This window comes from Heloderma suspectum, chromosome 7 (genome assembly GCF_057233095.1).
Source record: "Heloderma suspectum isolate Gila_16-S chromosome 7, 16-S_ref, whole genome shotgun sequence".
Lineage (NCBI taxonomy): Eukaryota > Metazoa > Chordata > Lepidosauria > Squamata > Helodermatidae > Heloderma > Heloderma suspectum.
The window spans coordinates 5,646,294-5,669,504 of NC_139464.1; the positions used below are offsets into that span (position 1 = coordinate 5,646,294).

Consider the following 23,211-nt stretch of genomic DNA (forward strand, 5'->3'; position numbering starts at 1 on the left):
CTGTAAGCAGAACACATCATGTGACGTGCTGGGCTTGATGAAGCCAAGGCTGGAGTTAAAATTGCAGGAAGAAACATTAACCATCTCAGATATGCAGATGATACCACTTTGATGGCTGAAAACGAGGAGGAGCTGAGGAACCTTATGACGAAGGTGAAAGAAGAAAGTGCAAAAGCTGCATTGCAGTTAAACCTCAAAAAAACCAAGATTATGGCAATCAGCTTGATTGATAACTGGCAAATAGAGGGAGAAAACGTGGAGGCAGTGACAGACTTTGTCTTTCTAGGTGCAAAGATTACTGCAGATGCTGACTGCAGCCAGGAAATCAGAAGACGTTTACTTCTTGGGAGGACAGCAATGACAAATCTTGATAAAATAGTTAAGAGCAGAGACATCACACTGACAACAAAGGTCCGCATAGTTAAAGCAATGGCATTCCCCGTAGTAACCTATGCCTGCGAGAGCTGGACCATAAGGAGGGCTGAGCGAAGGAAGATAGATGCTTTTGAACTGTGGTGTTGGAGGAAAATTCTGAGAGTGCCTTGGACTGCAAGAAGATCAAACCAGTCAATTCTCCAGGAAATAAAGCCAGACTGCTCACTTGAGGGAATATTAAAGGCAAAACTGAAGTACTTTGGCCACATCATGAGAAGACAGGATATCCTGGAGAAGATGCTGATGCTAGGGAAAGTGGGAGGCCAAAGGAAGAGGGGCCGACCAAGGGCAAGGTGGATGGATGATATTCTGGAGGTGACGGACTCGACCCTGGGGGAGCTGGGAGTGGTGACGGCCGACAAGAAGCTCTGGCGTGGGCTGGTCCATGAAGTCACGAAGAGTCGGAAGCGACTGACCGAATAAACAACAATAGCAAACTCAGGTGCTGAGTGCTGCCAAGATAGTAGCCAACACAGAGACACAAAAAAACAAGAGGAAGTTATCATCAGCATGCTTAGAGGAACCCTGAGGGGAGGTTGACCTTCTGTAGTCATGTGATGTCTTGTTGGGGTAAAAGTACAATGTTTATGTGGCTACACGCACACAGGTCAACAGGCCATGAAACCTTTGCATGCAGCTGAGTGCTGGACTTGGGCTCGGAGAGAGTCTAAGGGGGCAGCTGAACTAAACCTTTTCTGTGACCTGAGATATTTTTCCTGCGGGATATCTTTGTTTGGAAAACCAGACCTGCTATTGGCAGAAAGTGACCAGATTTGGGGGGTAGCATTTTAAGTACTGCTTAACAACCCTGAGATTCGAACTACACATGGTTGTTTTTTTTAATGAGGTGGGGGGCACAAAGTTGATTGTTGTTGTTGCTGTTGTTCAGTCGTTAAGTCGTGTCCGACTCTTCGTGACCCCATGGACCATAGCACGCCAGGCCTTCCTGTCCCCTGCTCTCTCCCAGAGTGTGCTCAAGTTCATATTCATTGCATCGGTGAAGCTATCTAGCCATCTCATCCTCTGCCGTCCCCTTCTCCCTTTGCCTTCAATCTTTCCCAGCATCAGGGTCTTTTCCAGGGAGCTTTCTCTTCGCATTAGGTGGCCAAAATATTTATTTATTTATTTATTTATTTCATTTCTATACCGCCCAATAGCCGAAGCTCTCTGGGCGGTTCACAAAAACTAAAACCAAACAACACACAATAAAACAATTTAAAATATATAGAACATTTGAGCTTCAGTTCCCGTATCTGTCCTTCCAATGAGCAGTCAGGGTTGATTTCCTTTAGGATGGACGGACTTGACCTCCTTACAGTCCAGGGGACTCGCAAGAGTCTTCTCCAGCACCACAGTTCGAAAGCATCAATTCTTCGGCGCTCAGCCTTCCTTATAGTCCAGCTCGGGGATGGGTGATTAACACCTTCCCTTCAGGTTGTTTTTGTGATCAAAATATACTCACCTACAAGCGGACCCCCCATGTCTCACATCTGGCTGGAGAAAGCTGGAAATTGTAGGACTTTTTTCTGTCCAAACATGCATATGATTGCGCCCTTAGTGTATTATTTTTTAGTATGGTATACCGAAACAAAATGAATGACCACTGGTAGCACATCCAGTTTATAAATTCATAGAGTTAAAAATTAAAATATTGTAGACATAAAAATTCCTAAAAACAGATTTTAAAATGTGAAACGTTTTGGTATAAAACACCAGCTTCAGCCACAAATAAGCGTATGTGACAATACCACTTATAAGCTGAGACAGAACCAATCAGCAACAGACCAAACCTCAATGAGGGAACATAGATTAACAATCCACACTTGTATTCAACAGTCAATCAAGCCCCATTAATAAACATTATGGCTTGTTTCATCTCATCCTTTACATTGATGTCAGGTTTCAGCTTTTCAATAAACATTGTCTCCTTAATTGTGGCATACTCGTATTTGTGACTGAAGCTGGTGTTTTATACCAAAACGTTTCACGTTTTAAGGTCTGTTGAGAGAGAGAGAACTTTTTAAAATCTATTTAAAAAATTAAATAGATTTTAAAATCTATGATTACTCATAGTCATTTGTTTTGCTATATAATGCACATCACATCGCCTGCATATTGGTTAATAGCTATATTTTTTATGGACTGCATATTTACATTGTATTATCTTGTTATATACATAATGGATTTCTGTTCTTATATTTGTATAATTTGGGGACATTTGATTTAGTGAATGTTGTTTTTCTTCTGTGTTAGTTACTGCTAGGCTTCTTTAAGGAACACAAATCTGAAAATGAAAAAATACTGGAAAACCACATACAGTTGTGCATCACCCGTATCTTTTTTCTACCTTAATGGCCGTGCCTTTGTTTAAAATAAAAAATGGTAGAACCATCTGCTAACGCCTAACAATGTTTGCACCTCCCTTTTTCCCCGTTCAAAGGGAAATCCAAAGCAGTTTAACACCACGACCTAGCCCCCAATCATTCTTTTGCACAATCAACAAACAAAATTCCTTTCTCTTTTGCACAGGCAAAAAAACCTCCCTCTGTCTTAAAACAAACAAAAAACTGTCGCGGTTTTTGGATTACAACCGCCTGCATCGCCGAACGTGTTTTCATCCCTCTTCTTTATTTTATTTTATTCAGATTATTCCCCCCCCCCCCTTGCTTTCTTCCAATCGGGGCAACGTGCATTGTGCTAATCCTCCCTTTCGCAGAGGACGCACCTCCCTCCTGCCACGCATCCAGCACCTTGCAAAAAATAAAACATTGCACACCTTCCTTGCTCCGCAGGAAGTTAAACTGTCCTGGAGCCCCCGGAGGACCCTAGTCTTTCCGGGTCAGTTTTCACTTTCTTTCTGTCTCTCTCGCTCGCTCTCCACGTTCCCTTCCTTCTTGTGCAGCAAAGCGCAGTTTTCACTTCCTGGGGTAGGCGGATGAGCCGCTACCTCCCACCTACCCCAAAGGAGACTTGAGCTGTCGGACATGTTTCCCTTTTTCTTGAGCGCCTCGCAGGTTCCCTTTCCCCCCTCTCTCCTTTTGGGCTCTGCAGATTCCCCCCTCCCTCTCCTTTTCGTAGACAATTGAAGGCGAGGATGAGGCCATCTTAAAACCCACGACTTCGATTTGGGAGGCATCGTTTTTCTCCTTCTGTCGGACCTCGCAGGAATCAGCGTTTAGGAACTGAATCCCCAAAAAAGGAAAGGAGCGGGTGGCTAAAAAGAGAAAAAGAAAAAAAGTTGTCTCGCTGGTTTCCTTTTCTTCTTGTTCCGTTTTTGTTTAATCCTGCCCTGCTGTTGAGGATTCGACTTGATCCTTCTGCCTTTTCTTTTCCTTTTTTTGCATCGGCCTCCCTGCGATCTCCTACATTTAAAATATATATATATATATATATATATACTCGACTGGAGATTCTCCTCCCTTCCCCCAAAGAAGGCTTGGAGGGGGTGGGGTGGGGGGGAAATCTGTAGGAATGGTGAACCTGATTGCTGCTCCATTCTCACGTGAAGGAATGCGGGGTCGCTTCGGACCTTAGCGAAAGACGAGAGTGGCCGGGGGTGTAAACCCAAACAGCAACAGTTGTTTTGTTTTGTTTTTAAAAAATAAGTGGATCCAAAGGAGAGGGCAGAATCTAGCTCGCTCTTCGACCATGGGAGAGCAGCGGACCAAGTGCCAAAGGATTTTGACACCTGTTATGGGTGAGTGGGGATGCGGAGACGGGAGAACACGTGTCGGCCGATCTGGTTAGATGGACGAGGGCAGCTCCCCCCCTCCCAACCGTGCAAGTTTTCTCGGGCGTAAGCCCCACTGCGTTCGATGGGATTTCTTCCTAGCTCAGTGCTTCTGAGAGCGCCGCCGTGCAGGCGCGGTCTTGCGCGATCCTTTCCTCGGGAGTAGGTGTGTTCACTGCAAGCCAGGTCAGCGTGCGCAGGGCACGTGGGAACCCTGGGCTGCCGCCCTGCACTCGGCTTCTGAGTAGACCTGGATAGGATCGCAGACCCGTCGTTGGGAGCGCTGGTGCGCAAGGCCCCCCTCTGGGGCGGATGGGAGCTTCGCTAGCACGGATGGGAGGGAGGGAGAGCAAGAAAGGACGGAATAACCACCCGTTGGAAAGGTCTCCCGCGGGCGTGAAAGGGGGCTGCGCAGGAGCACTGCCGTGGAATGGACGAGAAGCGAGGATGCCAACCCAGCGGGAAGTGCTCCTGCGCAAAACGCCATTGGAATGAATTCCCTCTGGGTTGGCATCCTTTTGCTCCACCTATTCGCTCTAATGGAGGGCTTCCTATTGAGTCCTTTTGTCCAATATTCGGGTGTGTATATATGTGTATCTATATATTTCTTTGCGAATGCCGTTAAGACAAAAGGATCCGGATCCACGCAGCGTGGGGCCTTGGAAAGGATCGCACGCAGCTCAGCTTATTCGGGCACATCGGAGCAGTTGAGGTTGCAGTGTCGATTTCGCTCTCGATCCTTTGGCAACCGGTCTCCGACCACGGCCTGGGAAAGAGAAGGAACCGCGGGCGGCTGGCTTGTTTCGTTCCGGTTCTGAGAAGGGCGGAAACGTGGCTGACACATGGCCACGGGGCTGACGTCCATGCCAGCCTTCGAGAGGCTGGCAGCCTTCGGGTAGTTTCGAGCATGTTTGGATTTTATCCAGGTGTTTCCACCGTGACCCTATGCATGTTTACTCGGAAGTAAGTCTTACACTCTGTCCAAGGGGGCTTACTCCGTAGAAAGGATATTTAGGGTTGACATTGTCGCGCGCGACAATTGAGAGAGAGAGAATGAAGGATCCACTAACAATCCATCCCAGCTGCACAGCCTAAAATCCAATACCGTAAGGGTGCAATCCTATGCATGTTTAGACAGAAAAAAGTCCTACAATTCCCAGCATTCCCCAGCCAGCCCTAAGGCTACAATCCTATATGTATTTACTTGGGAGTAAACCCCATGCAACCTGGTGGAGCTTACATATGAGTAAAGCCTGCATAAGATCCTGCTTCAAATAAAATTGGAAACCAAGTTTCCATGGATTTTGACAGCTGTTGCTTGCAGTGGAACCTTATGCCTGCTTACTTGGAAATAAGTCCCATTGTTCCATGGGCTCGTCTCCCGTCCCAAGTAAGTGTGTGAAGGATTGCAGACTTAATTTTTGATGGCCTTAGTTTTTAAAGTCAGTAGGCTGTGCAGGTCAGTCCGATGCACTTTTATTTGGGGCTTACTCCCTTGAGTCAGTGTGCTTAGGATTGTGGTCCTATGCAGTTTACCAGTACGTGGGATTTAAGCCTTCATTTCTACTTTATACCTGATTGTGAGAGGAGTGTGATTGTGTTAAATGATGTCCTTCATTTTATAGTTTTAAAAACATTTTACTATTTTGCTGTTTGTATGCAGCCTTTGGGTAGCTGCATCAGGGAATAGCTCAAGATCCAGTATTCCTAAAAGTTGGCACTGCATCTGTAATTTGACAAAAGCCCTAACGAATACATTTTTTTTTTTTTGAGATATGCCACTTGATGTGCGTGTTTTCCTCACTCATCCTGCCCTCCTCTTTACTAGGAAACTTATCAGTAAGGGAATAATAGGAAGAGTTTGTAAAATGACAGGTTTAAAAGAAGTACCAAGTGAAAATACAAAAATATCTTTATAAAAAGTGTTAATTGGAGGGTAGATCTTTTTTCTTGATGTTTTTAATCAAGTCCCATTTTGTAATTCTAGCCTTTCCTGAACAAGCATTAGTACCAGCTGGTTGCTATAATGATTACAATATATTGATTTTAATTATTTTACACAATGTATACAACCTCAAGAGCATAATCAAAAGCCTTCGGTTATACAGCCCACATGACTTTAGAATTATACTTATTTCCAGAGCAGTCCTATACGCATCTACTCTGAAGTAAGTCTCATTGTGTTCAGTGGGGCTTACTCCCAGGAACTTTGCATAGGATTGCAGCCTTAGAGACAAGACGTTCTACACGTGCAAGGATGTTAAGGAAGATCACTCACCTGAAGGCTAGATGTTATCTAAACCTAAACACATTTACTATGGTGTAAGCTCCATTGGACACAGAGGAACTGATGAGTAAACCTGCATAAAGTAAGACTATGAGATCCTTCATATAGGCTTAGTGGATGAGATACCGTGATGAGATACAGGATAGCATTTTCTGGATCCTAGACCTGTGTCTCCAAGTCCTGTAGGGAGCCCTCAAAATAAATATAACAGATGGACTGACTGTGTCATTCGTGCTGCACTTCTGTAGATGGTTACCTGGGAGTAAGCCCTGTTGAACTCAGTGGTGGTTCGTCTGCCCAGCTAAATGATGTTCAATCTGTTCTGTAGGAGGTTGCACTCCCCCTAAAGGATCAGGTTAATAGTTTTGTGGTGTTTTTGGATCCAGCACTGTGACTAGAGACACAGATGGACTCTGTGGCATGGAACACCTTTCATCAGCTAGGTGGATATATAAGGTTAATTCTTGCGAACCGCCCAGAGAGCTTCGGCTATTGGGCAGTATAGAAATGAAATAAATAAATAAATCAGCTACATCTCTATCTGGACAGAGATAGCCTAGCTACAGTTATCTATGCTTTGGTAACCTCTCGTCTGGATTACTGCAATGCATTACACGTGGGGTGCCTTTGAAAACGGTCCAGAAACTTCAGCTGGTCCAAAATAGGGCAGCATGATTGTTAACAGGGATTGTCCGACGTGATCATATGATGGCAGTACTTTTCCATCTGCACTGGCTGCCAGTACATTTCTGGCCTGATTCAAAATGCTGGTATTAACATTCAATGCCATAAACGGTTTGGGGCCAGGTTACCTGAAGGATCGTCTCCTCCCATATATACCTGCCCAGACCCTAAGATCAACTTCAGCAGCCCTTCTCCAGGAGCCCCCGCCAAAGGAAGTGAAGTGGGTGGCTACTAAGAAGAGGGCCTTTTCTGTTGTGGCACCCCAGTTGTGGATTGGGCTTCCCAGAGAGGCTTGCTTGGTGCCTCCATTGTGCGCTTTCCAGGGCCAGGTGAAGACCTTATTTTCCCAGGCATTTTAGTCTTTCACTTTCTGTTTTAAATCTGATACTGTATTTTAATCTTTGCATTGCTGCTTGGTTTTATTTTGTTTTTTATGTTTACAACATAGTTTTAATCTTTTATATTATATTTTATCATGATGTATTTTATGGTTTTAATGGTTGTGAACTGCCCAGAGAGCTTCAGCTATTGGACAGCATAGAAATGTAATAAACAAATAAATGGGGCTTAGTTCTGAGTAGACATACATAGGATTGTACTGTTATAGTACCTAATTTCAGGTCTGATTGTTTTCACCATGTTTTTCTCTTTCCTGTAAAGAAAAACAGTCTTTTAACTCAGTGTGTTTGACAGATGGTCATGATTCAGTCTATGAGATTAGGCTGTAACTTGTTTGTATAAAATTCAGATTTCCTTTTCAACCAGGTTATTTTTTAAATTTATTTTTTTTTAAAAAAAACAACACAATTGAACACTTTGTTTTCTGTCCATCAGTGGTTAATTGTAATGGATTCAAGTTAATTTCTAGCCCTAATTAAAGATGCTAGTTCATACCCTTACTGGCCTGGGTCCTGCAAGCCTTCAGGATTGCCCCCTCCTTTTTGTGACCCCCTCACAAACATATCAAATATCAGTGGCAAAATCCTGCATATTCCACCTTTTGGTGTTGTAAGATCTTAAAAGATCTCATAGCAGGGCTTTCTCAGTTATAGCACCTTTCCTGATGAACTCTCTTCTTAAGAACCGTTAAAGATACTGTTATTCACAAGTCCAGTTGAGTTCAGTGGGTCATACTCCCAAGTAAGGTGCATAGGTTTCCAGCCTGAAGGCTAGTGGCTGTTGAATCTTGGGGTTTCTGGATTTTAAATAACAGCATGGCTCTTAGTGCCCCCCCCCCTTTTCTCCATCTGTGTTTTATGGTTTGTATAGCTTATTTGAGAACTGCATTCCATGTAGACATTTTTGTGATGATATAAATTGGTTTGTGCACTCTGCATGGGGCTGTAACTGTAACTCAAATGTTTTAGAAATTAAAAGAAATATAGACGAACACCAAAACTAAAAAATAAGGCTCAAATATTTTAACGGATAATAATGCAACAAGCCAGTTCACATGACCTGACAGCATAACTGTGGGTTATGTGGGGGTTGTTTAGCCCTCAAATAACCCTTACCAGCCACATTCACACGACATGGCAACCCCTGGTCGGTGGATGCATATCCATAATGGTGGCCAGCACATGCCGAATCTTCTTGAGGATAAATGAACCCATGATGGCCTGTCATGTCATCTGAACCATATCACTGAGTACTTGTACTCATTAGAAATTTAAAATGGTGTGTGTGTGTTTGAGCACTGTCATCTTGTCAAAAAGAGTATTTTGTGCTATTAATAATATTGGCATTAATCTGTATATGTCACTTGGTTCAGATGGTGTGTGTTAAGCTGATTTTTTTCCCCAAATAGTAAATGACTTGCATATGAAGCAAACTCCAATTTCCTTTAAATAGCTTCAAAATATCAGTTGCGTTGAGAACATTGACCTCACAGAAAATAAGTTCAAGTTACTAACAGTGCAATAGTCAGAAAGTAGTGAACTCAGTAGGGAGGAAGTATGGGAGGGGACAGTAAGGAACAGTTCTGATGTGCTGCATATTTGAAGACCTTTCCAAGGTCTCTGTAACTTACAGGAACTTGCAAGCTGATATGTTCTCTCTGTGTTGGTTTCTTCTGTGTATTGCGAGTGAGTTGAATACAGATTTGGCTGCTTTTGGACATCAGAATAAAGTTTATAATGATGGGAATGATCCTTCCCCACCCCACCCCGGCTCATGTGTTTGCACCCTCAACCTATGCCATAGCCATGAGCTGGAGTTTGGAAGCTTCTGCTTTTGATTAATCATTGTTTCGTGTTATGTCCGAACCCTAAAGTGGGGTTAATCTTAACTATGGTTTATTAAAACAAGCTAGCTTCATGGCCCATGGTTTGAAGTGGACTTGTTTCAAACAAGCTATAGTTAAGGTTAACCACAGTTTAGTATTCAGATCAAAACAAGTTGTAGTTGATAAAAAGTAGAAGCAATAGCTCCTGAGCGCCTTGTAGCTGTTGAGGAAGGGGAGTGCATAAGCCTTGAGGGAGGCTACGCTTGTTCCTGTCATGATAAACCGTGGTTTATTGTGACCTCTGTTTATTGTTTGTGTGTGAAAAAGTGAAATCTATATAACCTGAGGAAGGGCTGCCTTTTCTTAATTGTGGGAAAGGCTATAGCTCACTTCAGGGGTAGGAAATCTTTCTTTGTCTGTGGGCACATTTTTAGTTTGAAAAGTATCCACAGGCACCACAGCATATTGCTGAGGGGCTGGATGGACATACCTTCCCCCACAATTTCCTCCCTGCTTTCTTCTCTCTCCCTGATGCTGCCATCATTGCTGTCACCACCACTGCAGTCACGTCCTCCATTCCCCTCTTGCCACCACTGCAGCTGCCACCGCCCTCATCACCTCCTCCTCTGCCGCTGCCCCGCTTGCCGCCGCCGCTGCCACTGCCCTTCCTCCTTCTGCGTGATTACCGCAGCAGCCCTAACAAGGTAGCTGGAAGTCAGCAGATTCATCTTCCTGCTTCCTTGTTAGGGCTCTGGTAAGCACAGCAGTAGGAAGTAGGCAGCGGAGGGGCGGGTTGGCAGCCGAATCTGGTGGGCACTCCTGTGCCCGTGGGTGCTGTGTTGTTGACTCAGTAGTACAGCACACGCTTTGTATGTAGACGGTCTCAGGTTCAATCCCTGGCATCCTTGGTTTAAAAAAGGATCAGGTACAGGTAAAACAATAAAACACTTAAAAATCCATTAAAATCAGCCAACTGCTGAAACAATTTTAGAAGGCTGTGTTAAAGAGATGCATCTTGACAACTTTTCAAAATGATGGGGATGATGGGAGTTATAGTCCAACATATCTGGATGGCACCAAGTTTGGGAAGGCTGCCATAAACAATACTGGGCTAGATGGAAATTACTCTTACCTGGTATAAACCAACTTCCTATGTTACTGGCAGTGAGATCTTAAACTAGAGTTGCCACTTTTATTTCCTGCCCTTGTTGCCATCTTTTAAGAGCCAGGCACATAGAAATTAAAAAGGGGAGACTTTGCCCACCATTTATCTCCATGCCAGATAAAAGTCACCTGCTAAATATCTGTATCCAGTTGCTGGAAATATAAGCTGGAACAGTCCCTCTCCTTCCTATGCAATGTTCTGGGAGATTGTTGAGTTGTTTACTACAATCTACGATCTGCCCAGGTGACCTAGTATTTGGAACAGCCAGGTAATAGGTCTTCAACATATGCCTCATAAGAAACTACGCAGCAGAAAGCCTGTCTAACAAGTTTAAGCAGCTAGTCTCTTGGAGAAATGTTGGAGCAAAGCTGCCTTGCTGAGGGACCCAGCCATCTTGCTTTCTAAGGCACTCGTGGTCTGGTTTCACTTCAGGTATTTTGTAGAGAACGAGAGGTGGCAGCAAGTGAAGTTCTTCTGTTGTCATTTTCTTTCTAATGATGGTGCCGTGATCTGTCAGCAGTGGTACTAATTGGCATGCAACAATGGAAATTAATTTGAGAGTTCATTATAACACAGTGCATACACAGATAATAACACAGTTTCTGCAGTTGTAGTAGTCCTGTGAGACTTAAGCAGAATCGAGTTGTCTCTTGGGTTTATTTGTCCTGTGAAATCGTGAAGGCTCCAATGGTACTATGCTTTCATGGAAGTAAATTCTAATGAAATCAGTGGCCTGGTTCAGACATAATGTTATGCCAGGGGTCCCTGGACCACATGCAGCCCTCATGGGGGACTTTTGCAGCCTCTGCTGAGTCCTCTGCCTCAGTGGTGCCGCCCCGATGTAATTTGTTTGCCAGCAGTATTGCTGGGAAAGCAGCTCCATGGCCACTTCTTGTTGTGGTGGTGGTAGTTACAGCAAGAGAATGTCTGAACCCATCCCTGCAAACAAACCAGCTATAAACCATAAACAGAGCTCATGGTTTGTTGTTGGCTTATAAACTCTGATGTGTTTAAACCATGGTTTGTTGTGATGTCTGAACCCAGAACAGGTTCAGACATCACTGTGGCTTAGAGGTAGAGCACATGTTTTGTATGCAGAAGATCCCAGGTTCGATCGCCAGCATCTCCAGGTAGGGCTGGAAAAACCTTGGTCTGCAACCCTGGAGAGCTGCTGCCAGTGTCGACAATACTGGGCTAGGTGGACCAAGAGTTTGACCCAGTGTAAGGCAGCTTCCTATGTTCCTAACTGTGACTTATTCCTGGCTTATTTGTGCTGCTGTCTGCCCTGAAGCAGAGGCACCCAGCAAAAGCAGCCTGAAAGGGGAACCATTCTAAAGGCTGGCAAAATGGCCAGGAGAGAAGCAAACCAGAAATAGGGAAAACAAGCTCCAGCTTGTTTGCTCATCTGTAAGACAATGGCTCGGTTTGGATGTCACAACAGCTCTGGGGTTTTTAAAACCCTGGGTTGTTGTGAAGGAAGCAGGAGCAAGTGTGCTGATTCCTGCCACCCGATTGCTTCCACAGTGACTAAACAACCTAGGGAGGCTCTGTCCCTGGACTGTTAAGCGTGACATGTGAACTGGGAATTCTGAGTTGTTGGGGGAGAGACAGCCAGAGGTGGAACTCATGGTTTAGTGAGAGAAGCCTACAAGTGTGCAACTGCCGCTCCCCCAGGGGAATCCCCTTGTAATCTCCAATCACAAATTGGAAGTAATAAGGAGATTCTGCTCCCTTCCTCCTCCCAAAGCCTCTGGTTGCCTCCAGGCCAGGGCTGGGCTTGGGGAGGGGCTTGTGGATGGGAGGGGCTCGTGGAGGGCAGCCCAAGCCTCCATGGGCCAAATGGGCAACCTCTGCAGGCTGGATTAGGTTCATGGGTTGGTGGTTGCCCACCTATGCTTTAAGAACATAAAATGTATTATGTATATCTTTGTTTGCTCATTAAATTATCATTAAAGTTTTAAAAATTAAAAATTAGCTCAGTAAATGTGTAATTATTGTCTGAATAAACTACATTTTTACATTTAATATAATATACCCAAAATGCTAATTTTCTGGTAGCCAAGTTATACATAATACATTTTTGGTTCCTATTTTATGTCTGACCAGAAGAACTTTGGCAAGTAGTTCCTGAAACATCTGAAGCCTTCTAAAAGCCACAAGAATCAGGAAGAGCTGGAGGCAGAGGCAGACTGGTGTACAGCATCGATTTCTGTTTCTGAGGAAGCCATATTTTCAGCAACTGACCTGAGGGACTCTGGGCTAGTAGACACACTCTTCTGGTCTAGATTTGCGATGAGTTGCCCATTGGCTGAGTAGTCTGGCCCTCCCAAACTCCTTCTGGTGTAGTGGCTAGAGTACTGGACTGGGAGTCGGGAGATCCGGGTTCTAGTCCCCACTCAGCCATGGAAGCCCATTGGGTGACTTTGGGCCAGTCACAGACTCTCAGCCCAACCTACCTCACAGGGTTATTGTTGTGAGGATAAAATGGAAGAAGGAGGATTATGTATGCTGCCTTGAGTTCCTTGGAGGAAAAAAGGCAGGATATAAATGAAATAAATAAATAAATTTAAAGTGGCAATATCTTCCCATCCATGTGAATTAGAAAGTGGGTCCTTATTTTCTGGTGTAAACAAGAATCCTTTGGATTCTACTGATGCCATTGGACTCTGCACTAGACATTCCAGTTCCATGTTGTGCTACCCTATTGCAATCAGGAAAATTTCTATAAACGCTGTGTGCTCTGAATGGTTATCAGTTTCCGTTTGGCAAAATCAGATAACTCTGTAGCAAGCATTTTCTGCCTAACTGAAAGATCTTATCTTAAGTAGTCAGATAAATTTGAGGGTTACCAGTGCATACTAATGTGTCCCATGGTTTATGAACTTAAGGTATCTCGAGAGACCTGTCTCCCAATCATTCATGCCAAGTGTAGCTTTACACGCATTTTTATAGACTTCAGTGGATCATAAAACAACATGAAAGTTGACTATCCAACATCTTCGTATGATTGCATAATTATATTAACACATTAAAACCAAAATAGGCTTGTGTTTGAAAAGTCAAACCGGATGCTGCAAAATTGGATATCTGCAGCATAAAACCAAAGGAGCCACCTGTAAAGCTGTCAATAAAACCTTGAATAAAGTTAAAAAGCTGAGATGATAACTTTAAACAGTACATTGCTGCCTATTGTCAGGAGCGCCCTGGCGGCCTCTTTCAGTCTACTCCAATAGCTAACTGAAGACACAGACAAAAGGATTCTTTTCAAGGCTTTAATCCTTTTACAACTTAATGACTCTTTCAGATGCTAATCACCAGCGACTAAGCAAGGAACAGCAGAGTAGCCTATGTTCCAGGTTAGGCAGTTGGTCCCCGTTTGAAGGCGAATCACGGGAAGACCCTGAACTTATGGGCTAGGGAGGGTTCCTCCCTCTTTCCCTTGGGTCCTCGGGACGCGACCATTGCTTGAGCACCAAACGAGCGCTGCACCTCCTTTCCACGCCCTCCAGCTGTCATCACTGTCAGCGTCGAGCATCTAGCAAGCCCCCCTCCAGCGCTCTCTCACTGCCAGGGTCACTATCTATCTCAGGAATACTGGCAGGAGGAATCTCTGCCAGCTGCTGTCCCTGTGAGGGATGAGCACGCTCCGCTCCCATGGATTGCTGTTCCTCAGAATCAGAACTCCTCTGTTCTATCGGCTCAGTTTCCACCCTGACACCTATGTTTCTTATCAATGTAGTTTCTTTTGTCTCTGGTACGGAGCTTGTATAGTAAAAGGAGCAGAATAGTTTCACTCTTGTTTCTATTTTAATCAGTTTCACTTTCCACTTAGTGTTATAGAAGCATTAAACGTATTTCCCTCCAGCTTATAATAAAACTATTACAAAATGAATATTAAACGTTATCTTTAAATTTGAAACCTAAATAGAGTATCAGAGGGATGGGAAATTAAAAATTAATTACACTGTGTTTAGTCGATTGTGGTTTTGAGTCTCTTCTCTGCATAACCTGGTATACAGTGTCTGTTCCATTCACACTTACGTGCATTCATATGGCAATATCATTTCTTTATTTGCACTCAGTTGCTCTGGAATATAAAAGCTGGATAAACATGGGGCCTATTGACAGCTCTTAGCCATGATAGCTAAATTGAGTCTCCATGTGGAGTAGCAGTATACCTCTGAATGACAGATGCTGGGAACAAATAATAAATCTTTCATCTCACAGGGCTCCTATGTTCATAAGAGTTCTTGCCAGCTTCTTAAGACTTGCTGAACCAGCGAGCAAGTGACAAACAGTGATGGAGATTGTCAAGCTATGTGTAAACCCTGGTGGTGGGCAGGGAGAGGGGAGAAGAAGGGAGCCAGTAGGCAGGTGAACATGGAAAGCATGAACAAAAGGGAACATCTGAAACGTATTGGTGTCAAACTGAGGAATCAGGCCAGATCTACCTGCTGCCTTTTGTTACTCATTCCCTCTCCTTTCATAGAATCATAGAATAGTAGTCATAGAATAGTAGGGTTGGAAGGGGCCCACAAGGCCATCGAGTCCAACCCCCTGCTCAGTGCAGGAATCCAAGTCAGAGCATCCCTGACAGATGGCTGTCCAGCCTCGTCTTGAACGCCTCCAGTGTGGGAGAGCCCACCACCTCCCCAGGTAATTGGTTCCATTGTCGTATTGCTCTAACAGTCAGGAGGTTTTTCCTGATGTTCAGCCAGAATCTGGCTTCCTGTAACTTGAGCCCATTCTTCCGTGTCTTGCACTCTGGGATGATCAAGAAGAGATCCTGGCCTTCCTCTCTGTGGCAACCTTTCAAGTACTTGAAGAGTGCTATCATATCTCCCCTCAGTCTTCTCTTCGCAAGGCTAAACATGCCCAGTTCTTTCAGTCTCTTTTCATAGGGCTTTGTTTCCAGTCCTCTGATCATCTTTGTTGCCCTCCTCCGAACCCTCTCCAGTTTGTCTGCATCCTTCTTAAAATGTGGTGCCCAGAACTGGACACAGGACGCCAGGTGAGGCCTAACCAGTGCTGAGTAGAGGGGAACTAGAACTTCCTGGGATTTGGAAGCTATGCTTCTATTAATGCAGCCCCAAATAGCATTGGCCTTTTTTGCAGCCACATCACATTGTTGGCTCATATTCAGCTTGTGATCGACAACAATTCCAAGATCCTTCTCGCTTGTAGTGTGGTTGAGCCACGTATCCCCCATCTTGTAACTGTGCATTTGGTTTCTTTTTCCTAGGTGCAGAACTTGGCATTTATCCCTATGAAATGTCATTCTGCTGTTTTCTGCCCAGAGCTCCAGTCTATCCAGATCACTTTGAATTTTGTTTCTGTCTTCCAAAGTATTAGCTATCCCGCCCAATTTTGTGTCATCTGCAAATTTGATCAGTATTCCCTGCACCTGCTCCTCCAAGTCATTAATAAAAATGTTGAAGAGCACTGGGCCCAGGACTGAGCCCTGCGGTACCCCACTCGTGACCTCTCCCCAGTTTGAGAAGGTCCCATTGATAAGCACTCTTTGAGTCCGATTCTGTAGCCAACTGTGGATCCACCGGATCGTTGTTTCATCTAGCCCACTTTGAGCTAGTTTGCTCATCAGGAGATCATGGGGCACTTTGTCGAAAGCTTTGCTGAAGTCGAGGTATATGATGTCTACAGCATTCCCACGGTCTACAAGGGAGGTTACTTGATCAAAAAATGAGATCAGATTTGTCTGGCAGGACTTGTTTTTGACAAATCCATGTTGGCGTCGAGTAATCACTGCATTGTTTTCAAGGTGCTTCCAGATGGATTGCTTTATCATCTGCTCCAGAATTTTCCCAGGGATTGATGTCAGACTGACTGGTCCGTAGTTCCCAGTTTCCTCCTTTTTACCCTTTTTGAAGATAGGGACAACATTAGCCCTCCTCCAGTCATCTGGCACTTCCCCCGTCCTCCATGATTTCTCAAAGAGAATAGACAGCGGTTCTGAGAGTTCTTCTGCCAGTTCCTTTATGACTCTAGGAGGCAGTTCATCTGGCCCTGGAGATTTGAACTCATTCAAAGTAATGAGGTGTTCCTTGACCATATGCCTATCGATCTCAAGCTGCAATCCTGCCCCTTCATCCTGCACTTCACCTTTGCCAGGGGAGTCATAGACCCTCTTTTGGGAGAAGACTGAGCCAAAGTAGGAATTGAGCACCTCTGCCTTTTCTTTGTCATCTGTTATCAGTCCTGAAAACTAAAAATGGTCCCTTCTCATCCTCTGTCATATTGGTGCTAAAGACTGAGCTACATGTGTAGAAAAATTCTGTAGAAGGGTTCTTGGACATTTCCACCTTGGACTGAAAGAAATGTTTTTAATGCCTCCCCATATAAAAGCATCCCCCTCCAGGCAGAAAACTAGCACCTCCGGGATATGGCTTCCTTAAGATATTTTCTCCTGATGTGCTGGTTTTCTATATGAAATAACTTTCACAAATGCAATTTCCCCAACCTGTAGTCTAAAGTGATAGGGTTCAAAAAGGAAGGGGTTGACCATGTAATTTTCCTGAATGTGTAGCTGTTCTTCCATGGGGAAGAATTGGGTTCCTCATGAAATGACTCGCCCATTATTAATTTGCACTACTCCTAGCAGTCAGGTCCAGCTTTCCAGCCATGCCAATAAAAGCCTGTCCCCATATCTTGCTTCATTTTTATTGGGTTCTTCCTGTGTTCCTGCCTCCCAAGCTTTTAATAGCCAAGGTACATGTTCTGATGTACCAGTGGCCACATCTCAGGGCGTGAGACGGGGAAGGGAGAGAAAAGTCGCTCTCTCATCTTTCAGCAACCTCACACTCAAGGTGCCCACCACCCTCAATGGCAGCTTTTCTAATCTAAATCCCGTCCTTTCTATGCCTGTTTTTTTTAATACCGCAGCTGCCCTGGACTTTTAAGGAAGGGTGGGATATAAATGTTTTAAATAAACAAACTGCCTCTCACTTAAATCTGTGGTTCCTGTCAGGCTTAAAAAACATCCCTGCCCAGCATTGGTAGTTGTTAGAAATTTCACACACTCATTGCCCTCAAAGCCGCTAGCCTCCTAACTGCTTATATATCTCAGTCTTCCCACACACTTCAAATTGACAGAAAAAAGGCTTTCGTCCTGGCCTATTTCTTTCTTTCTTTGGGGCCAATTTATTATTTTACTTTTTATTTTCTTTAGTACATTTCTAATCCACCAAATAATTAATGTTCTGTGGGCGGAATACAACCAGTTAAAAAGTGGAATGCCGTTTTTAAACAGTTACAAATATAAAATATAAAATAATAGTTGTGACAGAAAAGCAATACTGTTCTTCCTTCTTAGCTCCCCCCCCCCCCCCAGTGTCTGAATAGTCCAGACATCCCTAATAGGGTTAGGGATGTAAAGGCCTAGAAAGAAAATTGGGGTGAAAAATCTCCCCTCATCCCTTCATATCTCTAGGTCCACTCTTGACTATCAGAACCCCCTGGGCTGCACCCCTTGACTTGTTCTATATACCACCATGAGACCCATCCAAGTACTTTTGATTTCAAGAATTGGTGGTCTCTTTCTTTTTTTTTTATTTGTTTGTATGCCCAGATTGTGGTATGGGGTTCCAAATCCAGCTTCCTTAGAATTTTAGGTTTTTCTTCCTTTTTTTAAAGCAAGTTTCTAGTCATTCTGACGGTGAAAATAAGCCTACAAGAGTGCACTAATACGTCAGAAGCTAAATATATTTTCCAGTGGCTTGTAGCTGGTATTCAGCAGTGACCCGCATACTGCCTCTTTCCTTCCTATGATTGACTAGCCAAATCAGAATAAATTATGCAAAATGGCGGAATGACTGAAAATAAGAATTCATGCAAACCCACCAGTTTACATAATTTATGCAGGTTGCAGATTTTAGATTTTCTTCTGTAATGCCTGGATGAGAATTGTACTTGCCTTATCTTTTCTCTTTTTTTAAAGCACCGAGTACACAAAGACCCATCATGATGCTAACTATAAATTAGGTGTTTAAATTCATTTTTCAGTGGCTCAGTATTTGTCCCCCTCTGTCTAATGCAGGGCAAGGCTTTCTCCAGACAAAAGAAAGTGAGTGGCTTTTCCAATGAAGAACTTGAGGAGACCTACATTTTTCTCCTGCTCTGTAACAAAGCAGAGGTAAAATTTAATGTTTATTGAGTCCCAAGGGGCGTCTGCATGTAGTGTGGTTCATAGCTAGGGAAACCACTTAGATTTGCTCCTAACCAGTTTAGTTTCAGTTTGTATTTAGTGCTGGCTGTGATGGGGACTTTTGATCATTACTGCATAACGCAAATGATGAGTTACCAGGATTGAGGAGGGTCCTTTGCTTACCATTGGATTTACAGTGCATTGTGTTGACACTTACTGTACAAGAACAGGCAGCGCTTGGCAAACACAGCAAGTAAACTAATCCCTGTTAGAAGTATTTGCCAGGGTGAGTACAGATGTGGCTCGCTCTGGTACATTAATGTCCCAGTTAAACCAGTTAGGCCTGTTTATGTGCCAAGAGAGCCTCTCAAGTGGGTAACCGTGGTCAGCCCGAGTCAAAGGCTGTTGTCTGAACGTAACAGCGTATGGGGCTGCAGTGTTAAGAAACCAGTTGGTGGCTCCCTGACTGTGGCTGTAGCCACAGGAGGGCCTGTGCGTGCGCATGCGCGTAGGGGATTGTGTTTATGCCCCCTCAGGAATATTCCAGGCCAGGGCCCTCTCTAAACGTTCAACTTTAATGAAGGGTCTTGTCCTTAAAGGTGACCTAAAAATAGTGTTAAATAACAATTAAGATTAGTCCTTTAACTGTGAAGAAACAAAACAACTTGCTCACTAAGGATGATGGTGATGATGCAATTCAATGCTTTTCAACACTGAGGCAACGCGTACCTCGTGTTTTGACCCCTTTGCAACGATTCCCTGTCCCCTTGCCACAAAATGTGTGGCTACAGACACAGGCCTGTCCTGTGTCTCCCAGGCCACGGTGGACCTGTCTCTTCCCCCTGTGTTTTTGCTCCTCTCACTGCAAGCGGTTACAATTTGGGGTCGGTTGGCCCATGTTACTCAGTTACCAAGTTCAGTGGCAGTTGGGATTCTGCACTGAAGGGCAGTTTCCCTTCCCACCAATATGGAGGGTTGAAAATACTTGCAGAGTGGAGGTGGGCCTCTCTGCAGGCCTAACTGACCCTTTTCTAGAAGATTCTCTTGCCTGGTGATGGGCAAACCCTCTCCTCTCTTTGTCTCCGTCCTGGGGCTCAAATAGTTGATTGAAGGAGAAGCGTGTGTGCGCGCGCGCGTGTGTACTTGTCTGCAGTTACAGTTTTCTGCTGCTGTTTTTTGCTAAATTGCAGAGAAGCAGCGAGATGTAAAAAAACCCTGTGGATTACTCACTTTTGCATATGAAATTGTGTTGGGGAACTTTTTTACACAAACCTGTGGTGCAGGATGCTCTGTGTCCTATGTTTTTATGAGGGCTGCATCTCTACGAGGGCTGGGGTAGCAGCTAAGTGTGTACACTGAGAAGTCCCGTCTTTAAATCTCCCTTCAGCCATGAATTCGTAGGGAGGCCCTCAGCAAGCCATTGTGCCTCAGCTCCCCATCTGCAATGTTGGGGTTGTAGTACTAGCCTACCTTACAGAGTTGTTGCTGTTGAGATTACTGAGATGATGTCTGTAAAGTATTTTGGACACTCAAAAAGGACTATGTACTCTTCAAATATTATTGTTTGCCCCTTTATTATTTTCCAGCATCACTTGTATGAATTTTCTGGTTGTGGAGTTGCTGGACACCCTTGGCAGATCTTCCCCTATGTAACTATTGCTCTTCACTGCTGTGAGCCCCAAAGGATGCCGCCATTAAACCACAAGAGTGTGTAAGCAGATTTAAATCATTTAAATAAGTCATTTGTGCTTTATTTTTTCCTGTTTTAAAACAGCTATTTTTTTTCTCTCCCCCCCACCCCAAACGTAGAGCTGAATGTAAGACAAAAGGTAAGAGCTCCCTTTGCTGGTTTGGAATACCTTTCATTTTTCAGGTATCGCCCAGTTCTGTCATTGTAATTTAATATATTCACACACACCCCTGTCGTTTTTAAAATGTTTAGTGCTGTATTGTGCCTGGAAAGGACAGCTATTCATTCATGAACAGCGACTGTGTGACATCGTCTTTCAGTCACCATTCAGTGGTTCCATCCCAGCACAATTGTAAGTATGAATATTTATTCATAATTTCTCCTATGTCTGTAGAGGAGCAGGAGGGAGAAGAGAGCATGGCAAGAGACTGAGGGTGCTCAGCGTAGCAATTATTTAGCAGTTTAATGTGTCCAGAGCATTTTGCTTGGGTTGCTGCAACAACAACTCTGCAAGGAAGGTCAGGGAGTGAAAGCAGTGAAACCTGTTCCAATCTTGCCTTGGCTGGGAACACATTAGGTGGCCTTAGGCAAACTGCTAACTCTCAGCCTCAACCTTGCCCTGCCATCTGCAAAATGGGGATAATTTTAACCTGAGGAAAACCCCCAGAAGTTCAACAGGTGGAAGAGACAAATGTATTGATAGCAGTTGTATGAATTTGCATTTTAAGCAAAACGCTCTTCAGCATATCTGTTATCCATTTTGTTGTTGTTGTTGTTCAGTCATTCAGTCGTGTCCGACTCTTCGTGACCCCATGGACCATAGCACGCCAGGCCTTCCTGTCCTGCGCTCTCTCCCGGAGCATGCTCAAGTTCATATTCATTGCATCCGTGATGCTATCTAGCCATCTCATCCTCTGCCGTCCCCTTCTCCTTTTGCCTTCAGTCTTTCCCAGCATCAGGGTCTTTTCCAGGGAGTTTTCTCTTCGCATTAGGTGGCCAAAATATTGGAGCTTCAGCTTCATTATCTGTCCTTCCAATGAGCACTCAGGGTTGATTTCCTTTAGGATGGACTGATTTGACCTCCTTGCAGTCCAAGGGACTCGTAAGAGTCTTCTCCAGCACCACAGTTCGAAAGCATCAATTCTTCGGCGCTCAGCCTTCCTTATAGTCCAGCTCTCACAGCCATACATTACTACTGGGAAAATCATAGCTTTGATTAGACGGACCTTTGTCGGCAAGGTGATGTCTCTGCTTCTTACTATGCTGTCTAGGTTTGCCATAGCTTTCCTCCCCAGGAGCAAGCGTCTTTTAATTTCATGGCTACAGTCACCGTCTGCGGTGATCTTGGAGCCCAAGAAAGTAAAATCTGTCACTGCTTCCATTTCTTCCCCTTCTATATGCCAGGAAGTGATGAGGCCAGATGCCATGATCTTCGTTTTTTTAATGTTGAGTTTCAAACCAGCTTTTGCACTCTCCTCTTTCACCCTCAACAAGAGGCTCTTGAGATCCTCTTCGCTTTCTGCCATTAGGGTGGTATCGTCTGCATATCGGAGGTTGTTGATAATTCTCCCGGCAGTCTTAATTCCGACCTGTGATTCATCCAACCTGGCATTTCTCATGATGTACTCTGCATATAAGTTAAATAAGCAGGGTGACAATATGCAGCCTTGTCGTACTCCTTTCCCAATTTTGAACCAATCGGTTGTTCCATGTCTGGTTCTTACTGTTGCTTCTTGACCCTGGTACAGGTTTCTCAGGAGACAGGTAAGGTGGTCTGGTACTCCCATCACTTTAAGAATTTGCCACAGTTTGTTGTGATCCACACAATCAAAGGCTTTAGCGTAGTCAATGATCTGTTATCCATACTAGAAGGTAAAGTATAAAGCTACCTACTAAACAGGGTGAGAATTACGTGATTTATTATTAAAAGTTGTTTTTTTTTTAAATAGAATACGAATAAAACTGTGCCTGTTCAGTCAAAGAAGGCTTGTTGAAATAAAAATGTCTCCAGCAGATGCTGGAAACACATCGGGCCAAGGACTGACTTTGTTGTTCAGTCGCTAAGTCGTGTCCGACTCTTCGTGACCCCTTGGACCACAGCACGCCAGGCCTTCCTGTCCTGCGCTCCCTCCCGGAGTGTGCTCAAGTCCATATTCATTGCATCGGTGATGCTATCTAGCCATCTCATCCTCTGCCATCCCCTTCTCCTTTTGCCTTCAATCTTTCCCAGCATCAGGGTCTTTTCCAGGGAGTTTTCTCTTCGCATTAGGTGGCCAAAATATTTGAGCTTCAGCTTCAGTATCTGTCCTTCCAATGAGCACTCAGGGTTGATTTCCTTTAGGATGGACTGATTTGACCTCCTTGCAGTCCAGGGGACTCGTAAGAGTCTTCTCCAGCACCACAGTTCGAAGGCATCAATTCTTTGGCACTCAGCCTTCCTTATAGTCCAGCTCTCACAGCCATATGTTACTACTGGGAAAACCATAGCTTTGATTAGACGGACCTTTGTCGGCAAGGTGATGTCTCTGCTTCTTACTATGCTGTCTAGGTTTGCCATAGCTTTCCTCCCAAGGAGCAAGCATCTTTTAATTTCAGGGCTACAGTCACCGTCTGCAGTGATCTTGGAGCCCAAGAAAATAAAATCTGTCACTGCTTCCATTTCTTCCCCTTCTATATGCCAGGAAGTGATGGGGCCAGATGCCACAATCTTAGTTTTTTTAAATGTTGAGTTTCAAACCAGCTTTTGCACTCTCCTCTTTCACCCTCAACAAGAGGCTGTTTAGATGCTCTTTGCTTTCTGCCATTAGGGTGGTATCGTCTGCATATCTGAGGTTG

The 23,211-nt window shown here is 44.3% G+C and overlaps 1 protein-coding gene across 3 annotated transcripts in view; it reads left to right on the forward strand.

Moving 5' to 3' along the window:
- Window positions 1-3,878: 3,878 nt before the first annotated feature.
- Window positions 3,879-23,211, forward strand: part of TASOR2 (transcription activation suppressor family member 2) — a 65,126-nt gene continuing 45,793 nt past the window's right edge. For 2 of the 3 annotated variants that reach the window (XM_084809004.1, XM_084809003.1), the window contains exons 1-5: window positions 3,879-4,132; window positions 18,579-18,674; window positions 20,273-20,397; window positions 20,496-20,515; window positions 20,629-20,728. In XM_084809004.1, coding sequence (XP_084665130.1) covers window positions 20,372-20,397; window positions 20,496-20,515; window positions 20,629-20,728 — 146 coding nt within the window. In that variant the 5' untranslated portion in view covers window positions 3,879-4,132; window positions 18,579-18,674; window positions 20,273-20,371. Of the gene's footprint in view, window positions 4,133-7,303; window positions 7,466-18,578; window positions 18,675-20,272; window positions 20,398-20,495; window positions 20,516-20,628; window positions 20,729-23,211 lie in introns of those variants that run through there. The other variant, XM_084809005.1, reaches the window with a different exon arrangement.